At 40.6% G+C, this 19,710-nt stretch overlaps 1 protein-coding gene across 1 annotated transcript in view; it reads left to right on the top strand.

The window, feature by feature from the left end:
• Positions 1-19,710, top strand: part of smc5 (structural maintenance of chromosomes 5) — a 128,179-nt gene that overhangs the window by 77,228 nt on the left and 31,241 nt on the right. The window contains exon 17 of the mRNA XM_039750738.1: positions 5,945-6,067. Within this exon, the coding sequence (XP_039606672.1) occupies positions 5,945-6,067 (123 nt within the window). The remainder of the gene's footprint in view (positions 1-5,944; positions 6,068-19,710) is intronic.

The following is a 19,710-nucleotide window of genomic DNA, read 5'->3' as shown; positions in this document are numbered from 1 at the left end:
TCTTCTCGGAGATTCGTCACTTGACTATTTCTTCAGGGTGGCCTCCCATAGATAGCAGACGTCCGTGGGTGAAGTAAGATTCTGAATGATTCTTAGAGCGTGGATAGTCGCCTCCTTGCCTTCAGCCTTTTCCTTCCTTTCTTTCTCCTCCCTCCTAGATCCTCCATTCCCCTTAAAAAGAAAAGTTTCCCGCTGAAACAGTGAAAAAGTTTGGGAACCCCTCTTAATTCTTTGGATTTTTGTTTATCATTGGCTGAGCTTTCAAAGTAGCAACTTCCTTTTAATATATGACATGCCTTATGGAAACAGTAGCATTTCAGTAGTGACATTAAGTTTATTGGATTAACAGAAAATATGCAATATGCATCATAACAAAATTAGACAGGTGCATAAATTTGGGCACCCCAACAGAGACATTACATCAATACAGTAATCCCTCGCTATATCGCGCTTCGACTTTTGCGGCTTCACTCCATCGCGGATTTTAAATGTAAGCATATCTAAATAGTATATATCACGGATTTTTCACTGGTTCGCGGATTTCTGCGGACAATGGGTCTTTTAATTCATGGTACATGCTTCCTCAGTTTGTTTGCCCAGTTGATTTCATACAAGGGACGCTATTGGCAGATGGCTTAGAAGCTACCCAATCAGAGCACGTATTACATATTAAATAAAACTCTTCAATGATATACGATATGCTTCCCGTGCGCTGCTTTGCACACTTAAATGCTCTAACAGCCTGTATTGATTTTTCATTGTTTGCTTCTCTCTGTGAGAAATACAGGCAGATACTTATCCATCATGCAATACCATCAGGGAGACGTATGATTGGCCCCATTATCTGCTTCTGACGGAGGGGGTGTGAGCAGACGGGCTGTTTGCACAGTGGCTGTTTGCTTAGAAGATACGGGCGCGCCCGTAAATAAATGCTGAAAGGCTACCTTCACATTGATCCCTTCATTGTGCCACTTTATCGCGGTGCTTGCTTACTTAAAAGCGCACCAGCCCTATTGATTTTTGATCGTTTACTTTACTCTCTCTCTGACATTCTCTGCTCCTGACGGCGCACCTTGAAGAGGAAGATATGTTTGCATTCTTTTAATTGTGAGAAAGAACTGTCATCTCTGTCTTGTCATGGAGCACAGTTTAAACTTTTGACTAAAGGGTGTTACTTCATGTCTAGAGGGCTCCAATAATGTTAAAATATGTATTTAGAAGGTCGTAAACAGGTTTTCAATGCTCTAACTGCGAAAATATTAGATTTATAAATAAAGAATCCTACTTTTTGGAAATCCATTTATCTGGCTGGAGCGGATCAACCGCTATAAATGAGAGTTTACTGTATGACTGTGCGGAGAATATTTATAAACAGTGTGGGAGAGTTTCTAAGAGCTTAAAATATATAAAAATAACCATACAAACATATGGTCTCTACTTCGCGGATTTTCACCTATCGCGGGGAGTTCTGGAACGCAACCCCCGCGATCAAGGAGGGATTACTGTACTTAGTTGAGCCTCCTTTTGCAAATATAACAACCTCTAGATGCCTCCTATAGCCTTTGATGAGTGTCTGGATTTTGGATGGAGGTATTTATGACCATTCTTCCATATACAATATCTCCAGTTCAGATAAATTTGATGGCTGCTGAGCATGGACAGCCTGCTTCAAATCATTCCATAGATTTTCGATGATACTGAAGTCTGGAAACAGTGACTGCCATTCCAGAACATTGTACTTCTCCTTGAGCATGAATGCCTTTGTAGATTTCGAAATGTGTTTTGAGTCATTGTCTTGTTAGAATATCCAACCCCTGCGTGACTTCAACTTTGTGACTGATGCTTGAACATTATCCTGGAGAATTTGTTGATATTGGGTTGAATTCATCTGACCTTTGACTTTAACAAGGGCCTCAGTCCCTAAACTAGTCACACAGCCCCACAGCATGATGGAACCTCCACCAAATTTGACAATAGGTAGCAGGTGTTTTTCTTGGAATGTGGTGTTCTTCCATCATGCAAAGCGCTTTTTGTTATGACCAAATAACTAAATTTTTGTCAAATCGGTCCAAAGCACTTTGTTCCACAAGGAATCTGGATTGTCTAAATGAGTATTAAAGCCAATTAAAAATGAGCAGAGAAGACATGCTGGCAAACAACACTGAATAATCAAAGGCTGCAAGTACTTTAGCATCAGACCCACTAATTAGTAAATAATGGATTAATTAAACAATTAGAACACCTAGAAAAGTAAAATGAAAATCAAGATGAAAATATTGTTAAAAATAAACAAATACATTATTCCCATATAACTGCCTGGTACATTTTAATTAATTAATTTTTTTATTACCAAACACAGAACTTGGGAAATAACAGTTCACTTAATTAGCCCAGGAGTCCAATTAAAAACAGAAGCTGGTTGGAACAAAAACCTGCAGCCACAGTGTACCCCCAGGACCGAGGTTGGGAAACACTGCCCTAAACCATGATACTGAACAATCAAAGTCAAAGGGAAGCACTACTTGCAACTGACCACCTTAAATACCTTTTGTCATGATTGGACACACCTGTCTATGAAGTTCAAGGCTTAACGACCTAATCCAACCAATTTGGTGTTGCAAGTAATCAGTACTGAACAATTACATGCATTCAAATCAGCAAAATTACAAAGGTGCCCCAATTTTTGCACAGCCAGTTTTTAACAATTTGATTTTAGTTTCATACAACTAAATACTGCTTCACTAAAAATCTTTGTTCGGAAAACGGCCCAGTACTCAGATGTTCCTAGGAAATGAAAGACATACCACTGTTATCTTTTTTGTTGAAAGTAAATTATTATGCAGGCTGAGAGGGGTTCCTAAACTATTTATATGACTATGTGTATATGTACCCCCTTCTGGGTAGGGTGGGGGTTTATCTTGCGGTCTTGTATGCTTGTTATCATCCAGTTGACACTTGAAACGACCACCAGAGGGCGAACTGGAGGAGACTGCCAGCATTCTTTATGTTTGAGCGCCACTGCGCCCCTGTTGCTTTTGAAATTAAATAGAGCTGTACGCGTGGAAGTGTGTGTGTGTCTGTCTGGCCTGGAAGTGAGACGTAGAGTTGGGGTGAGGGCTCCAGCTCCGAGGATATGCAAGCGAGGCCAGTACACCGGCAAAAGGAAACCTCCTAAGAAAGACAGTCGCTTAGCTGCTAATCCACAAACAATGCAAGCACTTCAGCAACATGAATCCTTCTAGCAGAGAGGAGTAGAGTAATTATGATGATTTTAAATACTATTAAATACTTTCTAGGATCCCGTGCTTTTAACAGAACAGGCTTACACAGTTAGTATATACCAGGTGACAGCCAGCATTCTTTATTTTTGAGCAGCACTGCGCCCCTGTTGCTTTTCAAATTACATACACTTGGCCGGTTCCGAGCGTCAACTAGATGATAACATACATGCAAGACCGCAAGACAAGTAAATTGTGAGTCTTTGTTTCTTAATTTATTTTTATTTTTAAAGTTGTGTTTTTTTAATTGTTTTTCTCAAACAATTAAAAAAACATGAGGGCGAACTGAAGGTGATGCCAGCATTCTTTGTTTGAGCACCACTGCGCCCCTGTTGCTTTTCAAATTAAATACAGTTGGCCGGTTGCGAGCGTCAACTGGATGATAACATACATACAACACCGCAAGACAAGCACATTAGTGAATCTTTATCCATCCATTATCCAACCCGCTATATCCTAACTACAGGGTCACGGTGGTCTGCTGGACCCAATCCCAGCCAACACAGGGCGCAAGACTTTAAACAAACCTCGGGCAGGTTGCCAGCCCATCGCAGAAAACCCACGCAGACACAGGGAGAACATGCAAACTCTACGCAAGGTGGACCCGGGAAGTGAACCCAGGTTTATTCTTTGTTAATTTATTTTCATTATTAAAGTTGTGTTTTTTTTTTTTATTATGTTTTTGTCAAACAATTAAAAAAAACAAAACTTTATTTTCCTCCCAGGCAACGCTGGGTATTCCAGCTAGTGTGTGTGTGTGTGTGTATATATATGAGAGAGAGAGAGAATTTGCTGAAAGTTGCTTGAAATTTCTTTGACACAGCAAGAAAGTTATCAAGTTGATGCAAGAATAATAAAGAATCTTTGTAATCAGGTTAATATATAAATAAGTATGAGAGACTTGAAGAAAATAAGCTATTCTACAGGAAGCCAGTGTAGACAATGTACTGTAGATGAGCAGTGATGCTTTCATTACCTTTGGCTGATGTTTTAATATTATGTATAAGAATTTAATTAATAAATTAAAACTGGATATGGAATTCAATTCCTAAAAATGTCTGTTGTTGACCTTATTCACTGTGTATACCTTAAAAGTACACCTTGTAGTGTTGCTATTGACAAAATCACATATAAAGAGATGCATAGTCTTGGTTTCTGTAAATTTTTAGTATACCACCAATGACCACTAATAGATCAGAACGACTATGAATGACACATCAAATATTTAGGGGCACCATTATAAGGCTTAAAATGATAGATTTCTTTAATACTTTCAAAACTATCTTCTGAATTTACTTCTGTATCAAAAATTGTTAAGACTATGAACCTCACCTTAGGCTTAATTTGATTTCTGGTGCAATATTAAAAATATCTTTCTGCTTATTAAAGTGAACATCAACTTCATTAAAGTTGTGCATAGTACAGAGTGCTAAAGGGCAAAAATATGTGTAGACTGTTTATCAGTTTTATTCTAAAGCATTTGTTATTACAGATTTGCTTGCAGTTTTTGCTTCATTTGGTGTGTAGTGTAATCTCTATTGCAACCTTGAAAGTTAATTTCACATCAAAATGGCTAATTATGTGCCGAAATACATTTATTGCTCAACACACACCAAACCAGTGTTGTCTAATGTATCACAAAGCCTTTTTTCACTCGGTACTGAACTTCTTTGTCTGTTTTGTTTACTATCCATGCAGTATAATTTGAAATTAAAGCATCCAGTTTATCTCCAAAAATTAAAAAGCATCAGTAATTCACATTTATTATCAAATAACCATATTAGGTAGAGATACAACAATACAATTCGCTATGTTTACATTTGCAGTTTGACAGATTTGCAAAATAATATAAATTTCCAGCCTTGTGTACATCTTACAGTAAATAAGAATTGAAACCCACAATCACAGGTGCCGAGAAATGTCCGTTAGTTGAGAAATGCCTGTTAAGAATACAGGTTACTAATAAGGAGTTCAATTGTATCTGAAGGATCTTTGACATTGCACATCATTATTATTTGAGCTACCAAAGCCAGGCAGCATTCAAGTTAGCATATGAGACCAAGTGCATTCTTGCATGCTAAAATAGAAGTAATAGAGGTTTTTTAATTAAAACATTGTCTTGTTGTGTGCAGTACTGAAATTCAGACATTGCCTTTTGCTACGTATCATTTTAATGAATAATACGTTTAGTTTTTTTAAGAGAGCAAAATCTGTACTTCTTTCTTCTTCTTCTTCTTTCGGCTGCTCCTGTTAGGGTTTGCCACAGCAGACCATCTTTTTACATATCTTTCTATCCTGTTTGTCTTGTTCTGTTACAACGTCCTCTCTCATCACATCCGTAAACCTCCTCTTAGACCTTCCTCTTTTCCTCTTACCTGGCAGCTCTATCCTTAAAATCTGTAGTTCTTTGCTGTACTTTAATTGATGCCTTAATATCTATCCATTTTCTGAACTCCTTTATTCTGTCACTGGTTTGCTCGAAGCTTGGCAGGACTGGGAACAGTTTTTGTTACTGACTAAAAAATGTTAAAATACCTTAGAGGGTTCTTTTGTTGCATATTAATGTTTTATGATTTTAGCCATTTAGAAACCAATAATTTTTATCACTATATGTTTTGCTAACAACAAAAATATTGTGCTATAAAAAAAATTGCTTTTATTTTTAGGAATGTGCAAATCTAAACATCAAAAAAGTGAACCATGTTATTGAAAGTGCCCAGATAAATGCCCAGAAGAGTAAACTGGAAACAGACTGCAGAGAAGGAAACCTACAAATGAAAGAACTTGAGGTAAGGTAATTTGTTTATTTTGACTTTGAAGTTATTTTAGAAAAGTAGTTTTTAGAAAGCTTTATATAAAGTAAAAGTAATCTTTACTTTTTCTTCTTTCTATGTTCACTTCCTTTACAGTTCTCTTACTGATAGAGAGAGAGAGGTGTAAAATTCTGTTACAACAAAATTTTCATTACAATGAAGTATGTTTATGGTCTCGACAGTTTCCCCATATGACGCAAGTCTATAGAAATCTCGTTACTACGAAGTACATTCAGCAGATACTTTCATTACAACGAAGTGCCCAAAAGACCTTGAAGTGCCTAAATGAATCATCCACAGAGCAGCTAGTTCTGTGGCCGCAGCCCAGTTGTGCACAACGATCCCCAAACAGAAACATTGTCATTTTTTTTTCCTTCTTTGAACTTAACTTTTACTGGTTTTTTTTTGCCTTTTTTGTTTCCTGCGGTTTTCAATGATAGCTTTTGCTTATTGCTCATCAACATTTGAAAAATATCCATTGGAATTTAACTCATTGTCGCCCTCCTATAGAAATAGCAGACATGAAAAAAACGACGCTTTCAGAACAAAAAAAGAAAAAAAATTTCGGGCTACAAACGTATGTGAACCGTTGCATCTGAAGACGTCGAAAAAGCTGTTGTTCAGTGATGTTCCTTCAAGAAACATTTCTACTAATGTGACATTCATTCAAGAAAGTGTGAGGTTTGTAAACTCTCTTGGGACCTCACCCAACTACACAGCACGCCAAGAGCAACCTAAAGTCCGATATCCGCATCTATGGAAGACTTTTTATCTGTTGCCGGGGCAGCAGGCTCAAAGCTATGCTGCGTCTCTTAGCTATGCTGCGTCTCTCCAGCAAAGTAAATAGAAAAGATCTCGATGGGTGGTGCAAGGTACATTGTTAGATGCAAGTAACAGGATTACTTGATCACTGATCTGGCCACGACCCTGCCTGACTGCTGTGTCTGTGTATAGCAGAGTGGCAGATCACGCTACAATAAATAAGTGTGCCGTTCCTGTTTCAAGCTGAATAAAGCTGGTTTTGCTAAAATACTGAGACTCAGCCTCATGTTTTGGGGTGCAAAACAGGGACTTATAGCGCGACCCTGATCTTTTATGATTTGCTTCTGTGTTGCTTCACTGCAGCGCTATGAGCGTCTTTTTGCCTTGCCCCGGTAACAGACAGACAATCTTCCACAGACTCTGCGATCGTGCTTCGAGACGCACTTCAGCATGTCATTCCCATTGGGTGCGGAGTTTGTGTCTCAAAAGAGTTTAGAAACCTCACAATATGAAGAAGAAAAGGATGATTTGGCTGCTGATTTATAACTGTGCTGCCCACAACATGCTTCCGCATTTAGATATTGTTCGCGTTGAATTTCACCCACCCAATTGCACAGCAGTGCTTCAGCCATTGGATTTGGGCATCATTTGCACCCTGAAAGTGTATTATCGCAAGGAAATACTGAGAAAAATTCTCATCAGCATAACTTGTAGGCAGGAGGAGATTAAAATTAATGTGAAAGAAGCTATTGAAATGATTGCATACGCCTGGGCTCAAGTTAAAGAAAGCATTATAGTAACAAATACAGAATCTCGTTACTACAAAATATTTTTTAGGTCCCTGGGAGTTCGTTGCAACGGAATTTTACCTGTATACATATATACAGTGGAACCTTGGGTCACGACCGTAATTTGTTCCAAAACTCTGGTCGCAACCCAATTTGGTCGTTACCCGAAGTAATTTCCCCCATAGGATTGTATGTAAATACAATTAAACCATTCCAGACCGTATGTAAATATATTTTTATAAAGATTTTTAAGCACAAAAATAGTTAATCTATACTAATAAAAGGCAAAGCCCTCACTCACTCACTGACTCATCACTAATTCTCCAACTTCCCGTGTGGGTGGAAGGCTGAAATTTGGCAGGTTCATTCCTTACAGCTTCCTTACAAAAGTTGTGAAGGTTTTATATCGAAATTCTACGCGTAATGGTCATAACTGGAAGCAGTTTTTCTCCATTTACTGTAATGGAGATGAGCTTCAACGCCGTGGGGGCGGAGTTTCGTGTGACATCATCACACCTCCCACGTAATCACGCAGTACATAGAAAACCAGGAAGACCTCAAAAAAGCGCTGAAGAAAACATGCATTATATAATTGAGAAGGCAGCGAAACAATAAGAAGCGAGCGAGTGACATATACAACCATATTCATGAGTTCTGCTACTTCGGAAACAAAGCACGATGTAAACCTACACTTTAAATTAAGTTCATAGATAGGCTGCCGCTGGCGTTTGTAATTTAGTGCCTGCCCATATAAGGCCGTCCGTCAGCGGCAATCCAATAGCAAACTGCCACGGGTAAATATTCACGGGTGAAGGACTGTGCTTATGGAGAGGAAGATGAGATGGTCAGGGTGGTGTTTGACACAAACTCAGCAAAACTGCGAGAGAAAGTTTTAAGTGCCAGGACTAAGGTAACATTAAATACAGCCATGGACATAGCACGAGATGGCACCAGCACAGCTGGGAACCTTCGATGCATGTACACCGAGTGGCTCACGTGAACTGACGTAGTGCACAGATAAAAAGCAACAGTTCCAAAGAGCTGAACAAAACCGAATTACACAATTGAAAAGGCAGCAAAAAATATGAAGCGTCTGATACTTACAAGCATATTCATAAATCCAGCTACTGCGGAAACAAAGCACACGTTGGAAAAAGTCAATGTCCCGCTAAAGGAAGACAGTGTAAAAAACCCGTGCATGCAGTGTGTCATGGCTCAGATAAAGAAGAAGACGAGCTGTTTATTGATGCAGTAAGAAACGAATCGATGAATGAAACCTGTCATCTTTACAACGATTGACAAACACGGAATGTAACTTGAACACAACACATCCTACAAATACGAACCTGATTGAAAGAAATAATGATAATCAAATCCTTGATGACAGCAACACTCAGTAACACTCACAAAACAAATACTGTATATTGACAGTCATGTTACGTTATTTTTGAAATGTTCCCTTTTCTTTTTCTAGCTTTTTTAACACACTTCTCCGCTGCGATACGCGGGTATATATATATGTATATATATATCCCGATCTACATACTCGAATAATGGATACTTTATTCGCCATCAATGATTGTTTTGGTAAAGCCATACTCTGTGTATTCATTAGATGAACGGTAAAAAGTAAGAGCGAGGGAGGATGACTCATTGAGGCATGCAGGCTGTAGTCGCGTCAACTCTATCTGAATTGCGATCACATTTGAAAAATATATCTTTTCAAGTTCTATTTAGTCCATATGTGTCAAACTCAAGGGCGCGGGCCACATCCGCCCGTGTAATTATATCCGGGCGAGATCATTTTATATACTGTATTATTGTTATTAATGGCCCGGGTATATGAAGCGCTGGTAACACAATAAACTACAGATCCCATAATGCAGCGCTTCAGCTGCCTTGCCGAACACTTACCGCGTTAATCAAGTCTACCTTATGATGCTGCAAGTTATTGCGAAGCTAGAGTTATTGCACACTGAGTTTGCACGGCGCTTTGGTGACTTTGAAGAACAAAAAAAGTCCGTCTACATGCGAGAAGCTCTTCTCAGTGATAAAGACTAACAAAACAGCACACAGGAGTCGCCTCACTGATGAGCACCTGCAATCCATCCTGAGAATCTCCACAACACAGAACCTCACACCAAACATAAACGAACTTGTGGCCAACTGAATGATTTGATTTGTTATTGCACGTAAGAGCGGAGTCAACCGTTTTAACAAACAGCGTATTGCACTGATACGAAATAGCTGTGTGTGTATATATGTAGATATGTATGTATATGTATATATATGTTTAAATATGTGTGTGTGTATGTATGTATATATATATATATATGTATTTGTGTGTATGTATGTATGTGTGTGTATATATGTGTGTGTATATATGTAGATATATATGTATGTATATATGTGTATATGTATAGATATGTATATATATATATATGTTTATGTGTGTGTGTAAATATATATATATATATATATATATATATATATATATATGACAACAACACTCATCACTCACAACAGTGACAAAACAATTACATTGACAATCAGGTTACGTTATTTTCAAAATGTTTCCTTTTCTTTTCATTGCTTCTTTAACACACTACTTCTCCGCCTGAAGCGGTGGTATTTTGCTAGTCTATACTAATAAAAGGCAAAGCCCTCACTGACTGACTCACTGACTCATCACTAATTCTCCAACTTCCCGTATAGGTAGACGGCTGAAATTTGGCAGGCTCATTCCTTACAGCTTACTTACAAAAGTTAAGCAGGTTTCATTTCGAAATTCTACGCATAATGGTCATAATGGTCAACAACGTCCACCATGTTGAACTTTCTTATTTATGGCCCCATCTTCTCGAAATTTGGTAGGCGGCTTCCCTGCACTAACCGAAACCAATGTACGTACTTATTTTGGTGGTATGATGCCACTGTCGGCGCCATATTGAACTTTTCAACAGTCTTTGTTACTTATGGGCCCATCTTCAAGAAATTTGGTACGCGGGTTCCCAACGCTAACTGAATCCTACTTACGTACATATATACGTCCATAGCCTGCAGCTCGGTCACCGTGTGAGGCGGCGTTGGGTCCCCCATCCCAACGCCTCCCAAGTTGTTGGCTGCCTGCCTATATAAGGCTGTCCGTCGCTCTGGTCTTTACATTCCCCTCCTTGCTTCGTCATGGGATTCACGTCTCCCTGCTGATAACTACATCCTTTTTATTTAATCCACAGCTTCTCCGCTGTTTTATTGTTCATTTTTTACGATTATAGTTATTGTGTAGGTATTTTAGACTTACTTTACATTGTTCAGGTACCCATTTCCTTTATCATTCCAACCGTACCCCCATTAACATGTCTATCGAGGTGATCACCATCGATCAATGAACTGTCACTTACCGAGTGGTTTCCATGCCCGGAGATGGCACCTACCTTTTCCATTCTCTTTGTTACATATTGCACGGCCATATCAGGCTCAATCTTGATATCCGGAGGAACATTGTGTCTCATGTATTGAATGACTGGGACAGGTTCAAGGTGTGCACGGATGACGGTACAGGATATAATTATACTACACAGGAGCACTATAACAGCGAAATGTTTAAGCCCTTCACCTATGCATCTGCATGTGAGTTGATGGCTGCCGCTGAATTGTTCGGTTGTTGCGTTCAAGTGTACCGAAATGGCCAAATATTTTACACCTTTTGACAACCGCCAATGCCTCATAAACATCTTAGATTGACAGGTTACGATTTCAGTAGTGGACACTTTGATGTTTATGAATGTTTAAACTCTCAAAAGCTGGATGTGAAGTTATTGATGAAACCGGTTGTATACTTACAACACTTGACAGATGCCGAATGTCTCTTTAACACAAGTCCTACAAATACTGTTGTAATTGAAACAAACCATGAAACTCAAACCGATTGTGACAGCAGCAATCCAAGCTGTGAGATTTGAAACAAGATTACTGTTCACATGGCCAACTGTACGTTGCATGCTCAAGAGTAAGCTCAGCGCACAGCTTGGTCATATTACAACCGGAGGGCCGAACTCACAATGTGGTATACAAAGAGATCCTTAACAAATAGTTATTGGTATATTTTCCTCAGTTTAAAAGGTTTAATTTTCTTCTTAATAAAAATTTTAAGGCAGTACTTCGACGCTGCAAAGCGCGGGTATTTTGCTAGTCTATATATATAATTCACTAAGGACATGCAAGACACTGAGCGCAAGAAAGGCAGAGCCCCGCCCGCCAACTCTAAGACCATGGGATACGCTCGAAAGAACCCCGCCTGCCATCTCTAACCCTCCTACCGCGTCATGGGATACGCACGACAGAGCCATGCATGGCAACTGTAACCGTCCTCTCGAGTCCAGCGATGCTCTCGAGGCACGCAACAACTCACCAAACACAACCTCAGTCACTTTTGCCTGTGCAAAAGTCTACATGCACCTCTGAGCCACGTTAACTTTACACCGCATGCAAGACAGAGAGCCACGATCGCCAACTCACAGAGCCCCGCCCACCAACTCTAAGACCATGGGATACGCACACCTTTAGTGTATAAATTGTTATAAATAATTGCATGTAAACAATTCGCCAAAATCTGTTGTATGTAAACAATACTGTTTAACACTAGAATTACCAGAGCCTACGAAAAAACTTGAAGGTCTGTCCCACCTTAAATCCCTTCTTAAAACCATTCTCACCTCTCTGCCAGCGTCTTTTGTTAATCTACATGTGCTGATAAAAGAAAAGCTGCAATTACCGGCTATTCCATCCCCCCCAACGACTTAGAACGTGCACAAACTTTTCATTTTCAACTCTTCATTTTATTGTAGTAAATGACAAAATGTAAGCATAAACTATATAATGTATGAAGCCCAAATATCAAACACTTTCACAAAAGGTACAAATAACAGAACAAGTATGCTTTTATTGAAAAATGTAACTGCAGAAAAAAGCCACCTTAGCATGCCACATTGACACATACTTACTACAGCTGCCACGGTAGCGTAATAGTATCAGCTGCTGACTAGTATTTAAAAGGTCATGAGTTCGATCCCACACGATTCAGTTTTGAGAAGTAATCTGCTCTTATTCTTACTATTTTAGAATAAAAACATGCATTTGATTTCAGTGTGTAACAGCCGGTGTAATTTATGATACTTGTAAAGGTAATTTTTTTTATTATTATTATTTACTTTTCATTCTCTCAGTCGTGTTCAGGATCCTTCCCTGACCTCCCCCCATATCTGAGAATGCTGTTTTCACATAAAGATGCGCTATAGCTCTGCAGCGTACTTGTGACTGCATTCTCAGTGCTTGCGAACTGAAGTGCCTGCGTGCACTTTTCGTGGCATTACACGTCTATCATTTTGAGCATGCCCGTGTCGCTCAAACACAGGAACATATGTTGGTGTACAAGTATAACAAAACAAGTGCACTTTTATTCTAGACTATAAGTGAAGAAAAAATAAATCAAGTTACAGTAGGCGGTTTATACGACAGCTTGCGTGGTGCAATGCTAAGAACTGCTGATTTCCGATCCGTGCTATATAAAATCATCACATTCAAATATTAACAATTCCCACACACCCTTCCTATATTCACGACATGTGTAATTGTTGCAGTGTACACATCTCTCTGGGCCATGGTTCCTATTACACTGAGTGAGCACCTGACGTTGTACTTTCTTTCCTATATAAATAACATTCGAGTATAGCGCATCTCAAAATAAATCACATTCGAGTATAGCGCATCTCCAAATAAATCACATTCGAGCTATAGCGTGTCTTTATGTGAAAACAGCATTGTCAGATTGGGGGGGTGGGGTCGTGAACGTGACTGAGAAAATGGAACTGAATTTAAAAAATAAAAAAAAAAAGCTAACCTTTACAATTATCATGCATTTACAGTGGCTCTTACAGACTGACTGAAATCAAATGTATGTTTTTATTCTAAAATAGTTCAGTACATGCAATATTATTTGAAAACGAACAGCGTCAGATCGGGTTTGAATACGCTGACGCTGTTACAGAAGGAGTCAGCTTATTCAGTGCAGCAGTTTCAACGCACAGTACATGCAATATTATTTGAAAACGAACAGCGTCAGATCGGGCATATTCAAACCGATCTGATGCTGTTGTTTCAAATAATACATGTACTATCGATGATATTTTACATATATTGTCTCTTTCATTCATCTTACTGTTTGTAATCAGTGACCGCATGTTTTTTCCCCTATCTTGCCAGTTCGCACATGTTGCTGTATGGTGGTGTTTCTTTTGTACTCCAGGACATGCAGAGGACAGAATAGTACAAAGCAGTAAGTTCAGCGCTATATGCAATTAGACAGACAGACAGGCAGAGAAGGCACTAGATCAATAAATAAACAGGGAAGGCACTGTATAATAGATATATAAAAAACAACTAAGGGGATAGATATATACTGTAGATAGGTAGGAAGGAAAGGCACTATATGATAGGCAGACAGGGAAGCTCCTATATAATAATAAAATTACTGTTATTACTATATAGATAGACAGGGAGTTCAGGCAGGCAGAACGGCGAAGGTTAAAAATAAATACATTTTGTCCCCAGCGGGGAATCGAACTCGGATCTCTTGAAGTACAGCAAGTCTGCTGCGCTCTAAGTGACGAAATCTTACCAGTATGCCAAGGAAGCTGTTGTAAAGCTCTTGAACCTTTTATGAAAGTGTTTATTTGCTCTTTGGCTGTCAGGCTTCACACATTTTATAGTTTATGTCTACATTTGTAACATTTATTACTAAAATATGAAAAAGATTCTGTTTTAACATTGTGTTTACACAGATCACTGTAGAAACGGAACACACATGAAATGCGTGTGTTCCAAATAACAATCTATTATTTCCACTCTAAACCTCCACTTCACTCCCAGATAATCGAGGCATGAGCTCGGAGAAGTTCGTGCACGTTCTGAGTCGGTGGGGGGATGGAATAGCTGGCTGCTTGCAGTTTGTTTTTATCGGCACATTTACAGGACAAAGGAGGCTGGCGGAGAGGTGAGAACGGTTTTAAGGAGCGATTTAAGGTGGGACGGATCTACGAGTTTTTTCGTAGGCTCTGGTAATTCTAGTGTTAAACAGTATTGTTTACATACAACAGATTTTGGCGAATTGTTTACATGCAATTATTTATAACAATTTATACACTAAAGGTGTGCGTATCCCATGGTCTTAGAGTTGGTGGGCGGGGCTCTGTGAGTTGGCGATCGTGGCTCTCTGTCTTGCATGCGGTGTAAAGTTAACGTGGCTCAGAGGTGCATGTAGACTTTTGCACAGACAAAAGTGACTGAGGTTGTGTTTGGTGAGTTGTTGCTGGACTCGAGAGGACGGTTACAGTTGCCGTGCGTGACACATTTACAGGACAAAGGAGGCTGGCGGAGAGGTGAGAACGGTTTTAAGGAGCGATTTAAGGTGGGACGGATCTACGAGTTTTTTCGTAGGCTCTGGTAATTCTAGTGTTAAAACATTATTGTTTTTTCATCAGAAAACCCGGTTTCCACGTCTACCATTATTAGTTTAAATGGCACTTTTACCACTCGTAATAGGGCGGACGCGCTGACTTATCGTGTCGACTGAGCAACACAGTGAATGCGGCGTCTATATATGTCTATGTTTTCTGTAGCCTGCTACAGGAAGGTACTCTCTCGACCATTGGCATTGGTTTCTCTCCTTGTTATTTTCGTTATACTGCGACGGTGGTTTCCTAAGCATTTGTTATACTGAATTCCTTTCTCACCGTTTTCCGTTCCTGTTCTTACACCGCTGTATGCTATGGCGGGCTTCGGCTAGTATAATATAGTTTGTTTATTCATTTGTGTGTGTAAAAACAACCATCAGAATTTTAAATTCTAAAAACTCATTGAAATGTTAGAATTTTCTTTCCCCTCTATGTACAAAGATTACTTTAGTGGATAGTAATTTACCTCCCATATTTTTTATGTATGTATTTATTTGTCATAGGATGTGTACTTTTTGTATTAATTGTTTGTCCTTGTTTGTTGTACTTGCACCATTTATAGTTGTAGCTTTTACAATTTCATTGTACTGGTACAATGAATATAAAGGCCTCCTTCCATCTTTATAGTTTAAGACTAAAGTTTGTGACAGGTAATACCATTTTTTTACCATCCACTTTTATGTCTTCAAGTTTTACAATTAGTTTGTCAAACACCACAGCAGGACACCATTATCGAAAGAAATTGGGAAGGGTTATAATAAGTGCAATATATATGCCCAAAAAACAAACAAATTCTGCCAAGTGTTAACATAATATAAGAAATTTGAGCAAGGCTATTAAGCCTTCTGCCATGACAGTGATGATAGTGCTTCCACTATGGTGCTGTATAAATCAGATGTTAAGCCATCTGTAGGTTAATGATTTAATATATTTATTTGTGACTGAAATTTTTAGAAAGGCTACCTGTTGTTGCATCCTAGGAAATGCCATACTTTCTATACAGATATGCCGTACAGTCATGGCCGAAATTATCTGCACCCCTGGAATTTTCCCAGAAAATGCACCATTTCTCCCAGAAAATTGTTGCAATTACAAATGTTTTGGTATACACATGTTTATTTCCTTTATGTGCATTGGAACAACACAGTAAAACGGAGAAAAAAAAAACCAAATCTGACATCATTTCTCACAAAACTCAAAAATCGGGCTGCACAAAATTATTGGCACCCTCAACTTAATATTTGGTTGCACGCCCTTTTGAAAAAATAACTGAAATCAAGTTATCTCTCCATAAGTGTTCAATCGGATTTAGATCTGGACTCATTGCTGGCCACTTCAGAACTCTCCAGCGCGTTGTCTTCAACCATTTCTGGGTGCTTTTAGATTTATGTTTGGGTCATTGTCCTGCTGGAAAACCCTGACGCAGACCCAGCTTTCTGACACTGGGCCCTACATTGTGCCCCAATATCTTTTGGTAGTCTTCAGGTTTCATGATGCCTTGCGCACAGTCAAAGCATCCAGTGCCAGAGGCAGCAAAACATCCCCAAAATATCTTAGAGCCTCCACCATGTTTGACTGTAGGTACTGTGTTCTTTTCTTCGTAGGCCTCATTCCGTTTTCTGTAAACAGTAGAATGATGAGCTTTACCAAAAAGCTCTACCTTGGTCTCATCTGTCCACAAGACGTTCGCCCTGAAGGATTTTTGGCTTCCTCAAGTACATATCGGCAAACTCCAGTCTGGCTTTTTTATGTTTCTGTGTTAGCAGTGCGGTCCTCCTGGCTATCTTGCCATAGCGCTTCATTTCGTTCAGATGTCGACAGATAGTTCGAGCTGACACTGTGTAGCGGTCAGAAGCCGCTAAGATTCACACCGTCGTGGAAGACGGTGATTTATTTATTTTATATGAGGATTACCAGGGACAACCCCAGCCTTGGCACGACCCACACACACACACACTACAGAGACAAAGAAAACGCACTGGGAACTTTAAACGATAAAAAAGTATAATGAAATTAAATTAACTAAATGAAAACAATAATACCACCCCTGATCCCTTCGGCGATATTACAATTAACAGATAAACACGACAAACACGCAGTAAAGTCCATGTATGAAATAATAGCGGTGAAGTTATGTCCAGTGATTTGAATGAAGCGAGGGAAATGGAAAAACACAGTCCTACCGGTAGTTGCTGAAGTAAGTTGACAGATGAATGGTTCAGGAGCGCTCCTTCTTCCGTGAAAGCCAAATAATCCAGACAGCGTCCTCAGTAACAGTAAACAGTTAGACAAATGATAACCAGACCCCAACAAACAATACAATCCAGGACACGATGATATATGGCAGACAACGACAGGCAGTTCAACAGTTATAACAAGCACCAAATAAACAAGAACAAAACTTTTTTCCTCTCTTCGTCCCCTGCCCTCCTTTTGAACCCGTCTGGCCACCTTTGCCCCCAACAGCCCTGCAAGGACTGCTGGGAGATGCAGTTCTAACCAATGGTAGCACTGCTACAATCCCCCTCCCCAGGCCGTGGTGTATGGCGAACCAAGGCTTGAGGTTAGCGATGTTAACAGTGTCTACTTTCTTCGTCCCCGGCAATCCCCACTCTACCGCATAGGTCACTGGTCCTTTCTTTTGGAGTATAGTTGCCGGCGAACCACTTCGAGCCAGTTTAGCTGTGAATTTATCGGAGGCTTTGGAGAGGGGATGAGTCCTGATCCAGACTTTCTCCCCAACTGAGAATTGCACAGGCTTATGTCTCCGGTTGTACGACTGAGATTGTCTGGACTGGGACCTCACCATCCTCTCCTTTACCTGTTGTGTGATAAGTTGTAGTGTTTGCAAATGATCATGTATTGAGGTGTCTGGATTGGGTGGTTTATGATTAATTATCCTCTCTAGTGGACCGTTTAGCTGTCTGCCTAAAGCTAACAATGCAGGGGTCTCACCCGTAACCTTGTGCACCGCCGTGTTCAATGCGAACCGCAGCTCAGGCAGCCACCGTGTCCAATCCTGATGATGGTCTCCGACGATGGATGCAATCATTGTCTTCAGGGTCCGGTTCACCCGCTCAGTGCGATTAAGATTGGGGATGGTACGCTGTTGTCTTCAGGTGAACCACCCCCCATTGCTTCCAAAATTCTTCGGCCTCTGAGCTGGTAAACTGCGGGCCCCGGTCTGAGATGATGTTCTTGGCACCCCCATCGGGTAAAGATCTCATCCTTCAGGGTGGAACATATCTTCTTGGCTGTGGCATTAGCCATGGGGAATAGCTCCACCCATCGGGTAAAATAGTCCACAACCACCATCAGGTAGGTCTTCCGGTCCTTACTAGTGGGTAATGGTCCCATTAGGTCCACGCCTAGGCTCTCCCCCGGGGTAGTGATGGTTACTGGCTGGAGCTGTCCTGAGGGGAGACCAGGTGGGGTTTTGTATTGCTGACAGGTGGTACAAGTCTGGACATGGGACCAGACGTCTTTGCGTATCGTCGGCCACCATGCCACCTCCAAGATTTTAAACAGTGTCTTAGTACGTCCAAGGTGACCACCGATCGGGCTGTCATGGTAATACTGTAGGAACTTGGGCACGTATGTCTCGGGCACTACCAACTGATAATGGTAACCCGGTCTTTTGTTGGAACACAGCGATAGAGTGCCCCTTGAAGTTCCCTATAATGTATGCGGTCAGACCTCCCCCCTGAGCCCTCTCTCAACCCCTGACACACAGGACTGGCTGCTTGAGAGTGAACAATTTCCTGCATGTTCAGGGGAAGATCAGGCCAAGGGTTAGAGACCGATACCGCACATACCATCGGTGCGGGCTCGTGCACCGGGATAAGGCATCGGGCACCACATTAGCACAACCCTTCCGATAGCACACCCTGAGCGTGAACTGTTGGAGGCGCAAAACCCACCTTGTTAGCCTAGGCGTGGTCTTGGGCAATTGAATGCCCAGGTCAGAGCCCTATGGTCGGTGTAGACTTCAAAGGATGTCCCTCCAGGAAGTGACGCCACTTTTCCACGGCCCACACGACAGCGAGGCATTCCTTCTCGGTGGTGGAATAATTATATCGGTGCCCTTCAGTGACCGTGAAGCATAGGCCACCACTTCTCTTCTCCTTGATTAGTTTGAGCAAGAACGGCCGAGCCGAGGTCACTTGCGTCTGTGTGGACCTGAAAGGTTAATTTGGGATCAGGCTGTGCCAGGACTGGAGGAGATATCAATGCCTGTTTAAGTCTTTCAAAGGAGTCCTGTCACGTTGGTGACCACTCCCAGGGGGATCCCTTCCTCAGCAGCTGGAACAAAGGGGCAGCGATGTCGGCAAACCCATGCACAAATTTGTGGAACCACCCAGCCATCCCCAGGAAGCGCTGGAGACTTTTTACCTCCTGGGGCTGGGTAGTCCAAGATGGACTTAATTTTCTTTGGGTCTACCGGACCCGTCTGCCGACACCAAATGGCGAGGAAGTTTAGATGGTCCTGTAGAAATCTACACTTGCGGTGTTGAGTGTCAGATGAGCCTTCTGCAGTCGCTGGAAGATGTGATCAAGG

The sequence above is a fragment of the Polypterus senegalus genome, chromosome 4 (genome assembly GCF_016835505.1).
Source record: "Polypterus senegalus isolate Bchr_013 chromosome 4, ASM1683550v1, whole genome shotgun sequence".
Lineage (NCBI taxonomy): Eukaryota > Metazoa > Chordata > Cladistia > Polypteriformes > Polypteridae > Polypterus > Polypterus senegalus.
This window is presented reverse-complemented; position numbering and strand designations above follow the sequence as displayed.